Source organism: Barbatula barbatula (assembly GCF_947034865.1).
Source record: "Barbatula barbatula genome assembly, chromosome: 6".
NCBI lineage: Eukaryota > Metazoa > Chordata > Actinopteri > Cypriniformes > Nemacheilidae > Barbatula > Barbatula barbatula.
In genome coordinates, this window is record NC_136765.1 from 24031900 (window position 1) to 24044413 (window position 12514).

General features: G+C 41.8%; 1 protein-coding gene across 1 annotated transcript in view; it reads right to left on the minus strand.

The window, feature by feature from the left end:
• Positions 1 to 5149: 5149 nt before the first annotated feature.
• akap6 (A kinase (PRKA) anchor protein 6) overlaps positions 5150 to 12514 on the minus strand; it is a 121803-nt gene continuing 114438 nt past the window's right edge. The window contains exons 13-15 of the mRNA XM_079457969.1: positions 9400 to 12432; positions 8005 to 8112; positions 5150 to 6133 (exon numbers count right to left, since the gene is read on the minus strand). Of these exons, the coding sequence (XP_079314095.1) occupies positions 6092 to 6133; positions 8005 to 8112; positions 9400 to 12432 (3183 nt within the window). The 3' untranslated portion in view covers positions 5150 to 6091. The remainder of the gene's footprint in view (positions 6134 to 8004; positions 8113 to 9399; positions 12433 to 12514) is intronic.

Genomic DNA, 12514 nt, shown 5'->3' on the forward strand with positions numbered 1-12514 from the left:
TACAAATGGTTCGCACCTAAGAGTAATTGTAGTGACTCCAGTTTACTCCAAAACTCCAAACCAAAAGCCCTGAAACCCTGAACCTTCATGCCGTGAGGCAACATTGCCCCCCCCAATTTAATATGATAATCTGTAATAATGTAATATCTCTTAGCCGTCTAATTCATCACAGATTCTGTGCCGATGTCGTGTTGCCTACCGTACGTGTGTGTATTGTGTAAACACATGTGGGTGGATGCAAATGCTACAGAAACCTAATACTTTTATCCTGCAACTGTCAGAGAAAAATTATATTCGACTCTTCCTCCCCAACGCTGATTGATGAAGCAGATTATATTAAAAAAGCAAAGGCTAAAGGCTACAGCGAAAACGTCTCGCGCACCTCTCCAAACCTGTAATGCGTCTTGAAAGATTGCTTCTCCGTATTTACGGAAGAGCATCGCAGCTCAAGAGAGAATGAAGAATTAACTTCTGCCAGAAATTACAGATAACGCTTCGGAGGGGAAAAATCAGCATGGAAATGATTGATTGGGAGGGCGAAAGGAAAATGACATCATGGATTTTGTTTATTCTTGGCGGTGGGCTCGGTGTGGCCTTTTAGCCCGCCTTGTGATTTCACATCGGATTGTTTTCTAATATGCCTTGATGACACGTCTGGAATCCAATTACTCACCTCACAAACAACGCGGAGAAACTCAGCACATTCTGGAGGGTTGTAATAGGGGCAGCACCTGTGTCAGTCGCACGTTTCAAACATGCTCTCTAAACCTGTTATTGGTGATGACTGCGGGATTATAACACACCTCACTTTAGCCAGAATTCAGCTGATATTTTACATAATCAGTCAACGGCGGCAATGTAAATGTAATTGCTGTTTTTGTAATCGGCTTCATGTAACCCATCATCCATTGCATCACTATCATATACTATCATACAACTAAAAAGTTATTTCTTGACACGTGTGGTTCTTAAAAAAATTATTTTAATCTTTATAACCTTTTTAAACCGAATACCCACAGTGGGGTTTTGTCACCATGTGAAAAAAAAGTGAAAAAAGGTTCTTCATTGAATCAAATTAACATACAATAAAATTCAACACATTTTTTACTTAATACATTTAATATACAATGAAATGTTATTATAAATCGATTAAAATATAAATAGTTATACTATTAGCCACTAGCAAGACCGGTTAAGAAACACAGACCGGAAGTTAACTTAGGGCCAGGCACGTGTCCGAGGAAACATAAGGTTCTTATAAGACCCATTTCTTTCTTGCTTTCTAGCCAAAAACAGCAATATCAAACATTAAATGTGTTTATATTGGCAGAAGAGATGTGAGTAGTTGTCAGTGTTTCACTGGACAGCGTTGAATGCTTTCCCCCGCTGTCTTTCAAAAGCCCATGATTACTCTGAAACATAAACGCTAGTGATATATAGACATTCTGTCAAGTGTCTCTTGATATATAACTCTGCGTTATGGTGACATGCCACGTTTAATGTTGTATCTTCACAGCAGATGCGCCTGATGACAGTGCAGATGTGATTCAGACATGTTTACAGACATGGTTTAACAAATACACAAAATGTTAAAGAAAGACCAAGAGAACATCATCGGTTTAATCTAAATGGCTAAATTTCGAATACATCAGAATAGACAGCACGTGCGTCTTTATATATTTTACATCAAAAGTGAAATTGTTAACACATGTCAAAGACTTCTGTTAGTGTCCAAACTAAAAGGCACTTCTGACATTTTGAAGGTCACACTCATGACTCTTTAATCTCACTTAAACTGGTGAGGGGGGAAATCGCCCACAACTTGTCGTCTTTGTCACATAATGTCATATAATCAACAGCGATCTTTTCAACAAAGAGACTTCCACTTATTAATTTTTCCATCTATGCCCGCGCAAAAGCCTCCAAATCAACATTCCGGCCGGCTGTAATTGCAAAGCCACCATGCTTCGATACACATGACCTTTACTACCTCTAAAGCCATTTTCATTTCATAGAAAAATGTCCTGTTAATTGCGAAAAGAGGAATAATTTGCTCACCATGCAATATTTGGAAGACAGTGTAAGAATTCATTTCCATCCCGATTTATCAATGCCATCTTTCAGTGCCAAAACCTTATTTTAAACATTATCACAACTTGGATTTAATATGGCTCCATAGAGTTTTTACTGTGAGATAAAAGAGCATTGTTGTCATTATTTACGTGTGGTTTGTGGTATTGTTCATTTCCATTCATTTATATTCCTTAACAAAACTCTGAAATGTTGAAACGCCCCAAAATGACAAGCAGATGATTTTTATACAATTTAAAGTTTAGAATATTTGCAACTTTGGCAAGGCAACCATTGTCAAGTCCATTTGTTAAACACGTCGGCGCATACTATAAAACAATTGAAAGTAGGGATGCACCGATATGTACATTTTGGCCGATAACGATAACCGATACTTCTTTAACATAACAACCGATATATTGGCCGATATACAATATGGAATTTTATTTTAATGTTTACATATTGTATATCGGCCAATATATCGGTTGTTATGTTAAAGAAGTATCGGTTATCGTTATCGGCCAAAATGTACATATCGTTGCAAAAAAATAAAGGCAAAAAGTGGACAACTGCTTTTATTTGAAAACATTCACTGCAGAAAACAAGGTAACCCTTAGTTCCATTCTTTCCCCTTAAAATCATGTGCCTAACCTACTTTAGGATTCTTTATGCTTCAAACTTTTCGGGTATATTTTTTATTTAATAAACAAATGATAGATTTTCAAGAGAGAAGGCATTCAGACAGCAGTCTGATTCAAACAATATGCTTTTGTTCCTATAATTTACACATTTATAAATACTTTATCTACATAATTTACCAACAATGTTCTGCTCATATCAGTAAGTGAATGATCACGACAGAAAGACAGTACTGTACTGTATTTTAACTGTAAGCAGCTGAAGAAGTTTAACTGGAGGAAATGATTCATGATTTATCGGCTATGATATATCGGCCTAAATTTTATTATCGCCCGATAAGATTAAAATACCGATACGACCAATCATTTATCGTGCAAAAGGCAATATTCTGATGCAGACCCTGCTAAAAAAACATAAATTCGAATGGTTTCCATTAAAACACCGCTAGCCATTACATTTTTTGTAGTGTGTTTCGGACACTATTACACTAAGATCACATACCAGTAGAGACCCTTACGTAAGTTCTCAACCCTTGAATTTTCTATTGCGTTTCAGGAAGGGTTCTGTTGTTGTTTATTCAGCCGTGCAAGCTGTGTTATATTACAAAATAAGTGATGTTTCCTCACAAGCCATAAATAAGGTAATCATGACATTATAAACAGGGCGAGTTGGCCAGTGATATAACTCACATCCACAAACACTGTCCTCAATTTCATAAGAAAGCAAACGTTCAATGCCACCGTCTGAGTTGGTTCCGGTGCAGGCGCGCGCACTCATCATCAACAAACACGCATCTCCTGCAGGGGCCGATGGGCGATTACGGCAGAGAGCTTATCATCAGAGCGCGACGCCGCAATCAGCAGAGCGCTTGATTGGCTGTCGATGAGTTCCAGAGGTTCCGATGCCACTGTATATCTGAATCTCTGAGGGCCCATCACGCAATCTTCAGAGTCATCAGGACTTCCTGTAAACAGCATATTAGTCACAAAAATAACCGCTTGACGCCTGCGTGGGTGCTCGGGCCTCAGCTTTAAGAACACCGTGTAATCTACAGCACATCGCTGTGGTGAAAGTGTTATTTGAAAACTTCTACATATAAAACTTACCAGGTGCAGACACGATGGAACAACCAAGAAAACAAAACGTCGTGAGGTAAACATTCTCAACCCGTTTAATTCTACATGTTATGACAATGTTCAAGCTAATATGATGGATTGTAAATTTGCATAAAGTCCCAGTGAAATTGAAAATGACGATTCTTCTTTTTTCATGAAATATGGCAGCTTTATGGTAAGTAGCTTATCAATGTGGGTAATTTTCCTTCCCGCCCTGAAAATGACGATCCATTACTGTGTCTCGTTTCGGAAGGCTGCGTCCTCCGGAGGTCTCATTTGAAGCCTGCTAGGTCATCGAGGCAATCTTGTTTCATTCAAGCACTAAGGATACTCCGCACGCACCCTTCTAACGCGACCTACTTTCACAAGAATTCGGAGAACACATGCGGTGTATCCTTCGTTGCTAGAGATCCCACAATTCTTTGCGTCGGCCAACGTCTTTTATTTGAATTAACGGCAGCAGCTGCACATTCAATCAAATATGTGGTGAACGGTTTACAATTTGTGTCACGTTTTTTTAATCTCAGCAGGCAAATGCAGTACATAGGTTAAGGGGTTTTAAGCGTTTTAAAACAGTAAGGCACTTTTGGTATTGTTTAGGGTAGAAACTAAGCAATTTTTTACCTCTTTAAATCATGTGGTACTTCCTGTTTCCTTTTCTGCCAGTATGTCCTATGAAGGACGTCTGGTTTAATTCTAAATTCAGAATCCTCTGTATACCGCCACCTTCAGAGGATGATACCTCTGGAGTGCACAAGGACGCAGGCTTACTAATGACGTAAACAAGATGGCTCGGCTGGAGCATCCGTTAACTCCTCCCCTTCAACCGTCAGTCTGCTGCCAGTTTCATTTCAAAATCAATGCAACAGCTGTTTTTCCACATCCTATTTTCTCCTGTGAAATTCATTTTCACTTGGAAATGTGTCGGAATACGGAAGTAAAAACGATCGCAACTACCGGTTCACGGGCACTTTAAATGCATACTTTCACTTGGTGACAAATGGAGACAGGTAACCATAGCAACAGCAGGGTGTTGGTAGCGAAAGGTAGCGTTGAACAGTGTGCAACACAAATACTATATCATTCTTGCGGCATCATAAAAACATAGTAAATTGATAAGTTTGCTTTTTGTTACCAATCCATAGCTGCACTTTAAAAAACATTCGCAACATTCCTTTTTAGTTGATGTCATGACTTCCTCTTTCTGTTCACACGCAAACACACTCAGTCTGCTGTAAAAACACGCTATTACAAACTGTACTCAGATTTATTTGATGAAAAACGTGTTTAAAAAAAACATCTATAAGCGCAAAAATGCAACATGGGCACTTCATTAAATCTGGTTTATTTGTGGAAGTGTTCTCGTACATAGTTAACCATGCAGCCTTACAGTACACTATTTAATCTACGTCACTTTACACAAACACTAACATGAAGTTATTATGACATCATTATACACCAGCGTTCAAACGTACGTACACATATTTACAGATGTTCATTCGTCAACATCAGCCTCGCCGACATCCGCTTTCTCACCGGTTACCCGACACACGACAGGGAAAAGCAGTGTTTAATAAAATATACACGTATAATAACTGCAAGGCACAAAATGTTACGTTTATACATTTCATTGTTCTCAGGGAGTAAAAAACAGCATCACACTGACACTGCCGAAGATCACGTGCCACACAACATCACACAATCGTCGTGTTGCATAGAAACGGCGACGCTCCGCCCGGTCCTATCCCAGAGGAACGTGAAGATAGTTTTGGTGACCTCCACATAAGTGATTTAACCATATGGAGAACGCAACACGTCCAAATCTAGGATTCACTAAAAACTTCAAAGCGCTTAGGGAAACCCTCAAATAACACACCTCAGCTTTGACCCTGAGGATGCAAACATTGTGCCAACAGTAGCCGGCTGATCAGATAGAGTACCATCATATAATGAAATATTTTTTTATACACAAGAGTGTTTAAGTGTCAGACAGGAGTATGTATGGTGGAAGACCGGTGAGGTAGCTCAGTCCAGGGCAGAGCTTCGAGTGGCGGGTCACTCACGCTTACGTCAGCGGGGATCAAAGGTCAGGGCTAAATAGCAAAGCAGCAAGGAGGAGGAGGAGAGAGCGAGGATGAAGAACTCAGGTCTCTAAAGTGCCAGACTAGCGGCCCATGCACTAATATCCAAGTAGGTGTGGATTTTCTTCCAGACCCCAAAATCACAATGCAGGTGTGTAAGCCTTCAGATAGCCCCAACAAGATCAGTTAGGGTTTACACACAGACGTGGCTAGACTTCCAGAGATTTTCTGCAAGAAAAAAACATCAGATTTGTATAGTTAGGCTGCAGTCTCTGCAAACACAGACTACATAGACACTGCAAAACTACCAACTTAATATTCTGTCATCGTTTACTCACCCAACCTGTATGACTTTCAATCTTCTGCAGAACACAAAAGAAGATATTTTGAAGAATGACGGTAACCAAATAACATCGGACCCCATTGACTACATTGTACGAACACTGATTGACTTCTTTGTGTTCCCCACAAGACAGAGTCATCACAGGTTTTGAACCACACGAGGGTGAACTATATCTTTAAAAGATGGACAACATCTCATATTGTACTTTCTAGTACAATTGGATACAAAATGTAAATTAAAATGTGAATTAATGCTTCCAGACACGAATATTTCCTGGTCACATTTCACCCCACACCTGTAAGTTACAACATTTTTGAATATTATATGTAAAGAAAATAAATACTTGAATTTACAATAAGCTCCATCCAGTTTAAATGGGGTATATGCTTAATTTAAAGGGAAAAAATGATTTAAAATGTTGCAAAAAATCCTTTAATCTCCTATTATTCTTATTTTTATTTGGTGTTGAAATGAGACCCAGATATTTCCTAACAAAGTCTGAGATTGACACAGACGCTCTATAAAGACACGAATTCCCTATAAAACAATATATTTGATTGGTATTGTATGTGTTTGGTCACGGTCCACTCGGTGTCTTGTGAGGCCTCAATAGCCACAGGCTTGCTATGATAGTGTAAGAGACTGATAGTTTGTGCTTTCTGCTGTTTACTGTTTCCCTAACGCCTCGGGCATCTGCTGAAACATGACCAACATTATTCAACACGACCTTTCCTTTGTGTCATTTCACTATAAGCATTATATAATTGATGTTTGCTGTAATTACACACAATTTCTATTGTTCTGGTACAACCAGTCATTTTCTTTCTGCGGATATACAGTGGGGTGCAAAATCTGAGAATATTAAGAATAGAAAATATTGAGCGTTTGACACATTTCATTGGTCACAAATGAAATGTGAATTTGTGACCTACTTCCACCGAAACACACGATCAGCATCAGGATTTTCGCAAGATTTGAACTCGTCTAATTCGTCTTTAAAGCAAAAGGTGGATTCATTTCTAATTCATCCTTATTAAAATAGCGGTACAATTTTGGCTAGTGGTTTCACACTTTCTGACTCCAATGTACGGACCAGTTTACCTACATAGCGTTCTTGTCTGAGCCGGAGTTTGTTGTATGAAACTGGCAGATTTCAGTGTGTTTCTGCACTCGGGACTTTAGTGAGAGATTAAGAGAGCAGCATCTGCTGTACATGCTTTTCATCAGGAGAAATGATTGCAGGCCAACACACATTCATTATTTCAGCAGCGCTCTGATGAGGGCACAGTTCTTCCGTCGAGAAAGAAAAGAAAGGGAGAAACGCAGAAAAATGAAATGACAATTCAAAGGCCGGGTGCATTGGATGTACGGCCCGCGTTACATAACGACTTCCTTTCAAACCAATTTACTGGTAACTGTGTCATCGGCGTACAAAGTACAGTGTCCTATAATTTAAACCATACCACCGCCGAGCCCCGAACGGCCTTTTGCGTCATCGCCAAGCAAGCCTTTGGGTTTGTATCAAGCCGAATTTCATAACCCGCAAACAATAGGAAACACAAAACAGGCTTGTTTCAAAGAGCGCCGCTAATAATTCACGCTAACTCGCGGAACGGAGAGCGGTGGAAAAATGAGGTTGTTTGCAATGTAACGCTTGACGTGAAAAAAAAGAGCCGGCAGCTGTTTTTTGAAGGGGCGCTTGAAGTGGCTGGGAGGGAGAGCTTGTGTTTGTTGAAGCGAGTCCTATAGCACCTACCTTGACCTGAGGCCTACTGCTGACTCCAACCCTTCCAGCAGATGAGCTATTTGTCTGTGGAGCCCTGCGGCCCACCGCAACATCGCTGATGTTCTCTGACCTTGCATGCTGTGAGAGAGAAACATAGAGAAAGACAAACAAAGAGAAAGATTAAATCATGTTCCTTTTATAATATTTTCTATATTGTTATAAATAGGACAAACTTAACTTTCTTAGTTTACTTGGCAATTTGTTTGCTACTTTGCAAAATGCTTTAATATATTTTTCAGATCACAGAATCACCAAATATTATTATTTACACGTTTTCCTTTGGGGGGGGGGGGTCGACATACAAATAGCTGAAATCCCAGCACAATTCAAATCATTTTACTTTACATTTATATTTTAAATGTATCTATTTTTATTCATTTATTTATATTTTACGTATCTAAGCAGAGAGGGCTTTAGCAAAGCAAATAAACACAACTTGAAAAATAAAGAGACATTAAAAAATCAGAGAGTGGAAACGAGAGAGAAAGAGACAAAAAGTTAAAGCGAGATAAAGGGATTAACAGAAAATAAGAAAAAAGAAAGAAAGAAACACAAAGAGAAGAGAGAGAGATGAACAAAAAATAGAAAGATAAACAGACTAAAAGAAAGAGGAAAGGAAGGAAGATCTAGATACACTGTACACATATAAATGCTTTGGAAATACATTGTAACACTTGTCATGCAAGTAAAGCACATTTTGAATTGAACTGAGAGAGAGAGAGAGAGAGAGAGAGAGAAAGAGAGAGAGAAAGAACAGAGAGCTAAACTAACTAAAACAGAGAGGGGGGGGTGTGGATGTTATGATGAAGATGATAATAGTCCCTCTTGTGTTTTCATATGAAACAGATATCTAGTTATTTGAAGAAATCAATATGTCATTACAAGGGAAAACACTGGAATCTGACTGATGACTAAAGCCATTAATGCCGTGTTTTTCTCTATCAATGATTAGCTGGAAAGTAGGAACTTAATTCGTCCGATATAAGGTCAAACGCAGGATTTGCAGACAGAGGCGGAATCAAGCAGAGTGAAGTTTGCATACGGAATGGAAAACGACTTAAAGAGAACACAAATACATGCTAATTCAGTCATGAAATTAAGTAATGATCCTAGCCGCGTTCTTGCTTATGAATCATAATATAATCTGACTGATTATGATTATTCTGTTCTGTAGACCTGAAAATTTTAAATCTACGCCCGCAAATCCTTCTTCCATTAGTTCTTCAGGGGAAAAGCGAAGGGGAGGGATGGGAAGAAAATGAATAACAAGGCCTCTAAAATATTTAGTCAACGAGATGAATTTGGCAGAAATGCACACCGCTCTCATTACAAGCAGATAGAGAGTGGCGTCACGTCAAAACGCACCTGTTTATGAGTCGACTTGACTTCCGGCGCAGAGCTGCGGCCTTTCCCCACATTCTTGAGTGTCGTCGACTGTGAAGCGGCGGCCCTTTCATCGCTATCACTTTTCCTTATCAGCGGACAGTTAATTTTGGGATTAATATAAAGGCCTCTTTCCTCTTTTAAAGGATTTGTAGTGGAGCAAGAGACTCTTATCTTAGTCATTACAGGGGAAAAATTGGATTCAAGCATTTTAGTATCTGCAAAACATTCAACAGTATCTATCGGGGTTTCACATGGTAAAGGATTAAGATAAGGAGCCTCATTATGGCACTCCGGCTGGCTACCAGCTACACTTTCTTCAGCAATACCATGTGCTTTTTGGTATTCATCGCAGGCCGAGTGAGGTGCTGAGCTCTGGAGACCGAGGGGCTCTATTAGTTTACCGGCGTGTCTCGTGGGCCGTTTGCTAATGGACATGCTGTAACAGAGAGGAGGACCAAGGTACACCTCCTCCGTGCAGGCCTCGAAGAGCGGCTCCTCGTCACGTATATCTGGTGTGCCGGATAAGATCGGGGTGGTGCTCTTGTCGTCCGCGAAAGTGCTGACCTCTCCGCAATCGCTGTCGTGAGAGGAGAGCGACAGATAGGAGTAGAAGTCGCCCTTGCGCAGGTGGATGAGCCTGTGGGAGTGCTCGAGCACTTTCTCTTTGATCTGAGACACAGATGTTGGTTTGGAAACCTTCGTGGGCTTCTCTGCCTGTGTCTCTTTGGTTTTCAAGGCAACAGATGTCATGTCGATGATCTCCATCACAAAATCGTGGACGTTTTCGCTTTTCAACTCCTCCTTGGACGTGAAGTGGCTGCAGCTATCCGAAGCGCATTCCTGATGGTTCTCGTGAACGTCGTTCAGGAAGGCAGCGAGCTGTTTCTGTCGAGCGTGTGCTGCAGAGCAATCGTTCACTGGTGAGATGGAGGGGGAAGGACAACGAGAGCTGTGACAGGGAAGTTCGCCTTTCAGCTGCCCCTCTAGTGATGACTCTTTGGAGATCAAGCTCAGTTGTTCACACGAGGACGGAGACGTGGCGGTTAGCATATCACTTCTGAGGACATTTCCAGCATCCGTAACGTAACAGCCTTTAAAAGACTCCCCCTTCCTAGTAAGCAAACTTCCCTCCTCTCTCAGCAACTCTTCGTTCAGATCTTCATCCTTTAGCTTGCTGTGAGCGCTCTCGACATTGCCGTTCTCCATGTCGTCCACAATACGGCTGATGTAGTTTCTGGTGGCATCCTTATGGTTTCCGTCCACCCCCTTTTGATTTAGGCTCTCGTTTTTAGCATTAGCATCAGCTTCTAAGACTTTCAGTGCTGAGCGGCTGAGAAACTGCCTGTCGTTGCCGGATTTGATGGGTGATAGGATTTCTCTAGACAGGGTGCCACATTGCAACTCATCCACAAGATCAGCCTCATTCTTTTCTCTGCACTGAGATCTGGGTTTCATCCAGCTCTGAAACTCGCCCTTTATATAGTCCATCCCAAGAGCAAAGGGGCCTTCAATGTACTCTTCCTCAGAGATGACACTCGAGTCATCATCTTTAATACCGAGCTCTTCCTCAGTAAGTGTCAGGGTGGAACTCGAGAGAAGGTCGCTGTCTTCCTCATCATCCGTACAGGCTGAGGTGCAGGACACATTGACGACCATACTGACACTCGCATCACCCTCTTCGGTTCGCTGCTGGCTGCGGCAATGCTTCTGGAAGGATGCATTCGATTCGGCGTCCACGCAGCGGTTCATTTGCACAGCCAGGTCTTCGGATGCCACCGATGAGTCTTCAGTGCTGCTCAGCTCTGTGAGAGAGGCTGCAGAGCTCTCGTTTATAGAGGAGGACGCGCCAGTGGAGCGTGGTCCACGCCACAGTGAGCTGCTCTCGAGCGTTACGTCAGACACGCTCCGCGTCATCTTCTGAGCCAGAGGGCTTTGGATATTTTCAAGGCGTTTCAACAGTTCCAGAGTTCTTCTGCTGAGCTCTCCTGTAGGCTCCACGCCCGGTCCAATGTCTCTTAGGCTTTCCTTGCTACCGCCGTCCTCCGTGCTCTTGCATGGAGCAAGCCAGCTTTCCAGGGATGTGCTACGAGTTAGTGTCTCTTTGCTGGTTGGAAATAAGTCTCCTACTGCATAAAGGGAGTCGAGTGAAGACCCCTGGGATAACTGTGGGAATTCTTTATGAAGCCTCGTCTCTGTGGTTAACATTTCATCAACTTTTGTGCTTTGGTTAACTTTAGGGTTCATGTCATCGATGAAGATCTCCAATGGTTCCTTGCAGTGTTTTCTCCTATTTTCTCTACACTCCTCCCTCTTCTTTTTCATGACGTGCATCCGCCGGTCGCTGTTTCCAATGGTGAGACTGTCACCATATTCTGCACACCTATTGGCACGCTCCAAAACTCTGTCTATGTCTTCATCTGAGACTCGGCCTTCATCGACGGTGGGTGGAGTCAGAGTAACGCACACTTTCGAATCCTCACTCTGGAAGAGCAGGCAAACCTCAGAGTTACCCGTGGTCTCAGTGTCTCCCTCGCTGACTATCCCACTTTCGCTTTCAGATCTCCTGGTCAACTCCGACAGCAGCTCGTGCTTCCCCTTTAACTGCTCTCCCAGGATATCAGGCAGGGATTCATTGGAGGAGAATGAGGAATCCATGCTCAGGCTCTTCGACAGGGGCTGCTGAACTTTGGCTTTGGTTGAAGATGATCTTTGTTTATATTGGGGTTGATGGTAGAGCTCCACGTTATGCAGGCTGTACACTTGATAAACACGAGGTTTGAATGCATTCTCGTCCTCCATCGTGTTGAAGGTTGCCTTGCGATGCGTGTCGTTTGTTGGACTAAAAGGCTCCTTTAGGGAATTAAGGTGCAATTCATATTCAGTGTTTGGCTTGTCTTCACAGTCCTGCGTCTCTAGATTGCCAATGGTCATGTCCATCTCATCCCATTCCCAGGAGTCTTCCGCCAGGCCATGAAGGTCCATGAGAGAAGGTTCAATGAGGTTTCCCGGGACCTGCAGAGGAAACAAAACAATGTTAGTAAGGGGCCAAAAGAAACTCTCATAACAGCCCTGAAATCCACTGGCCTCCGCTAAG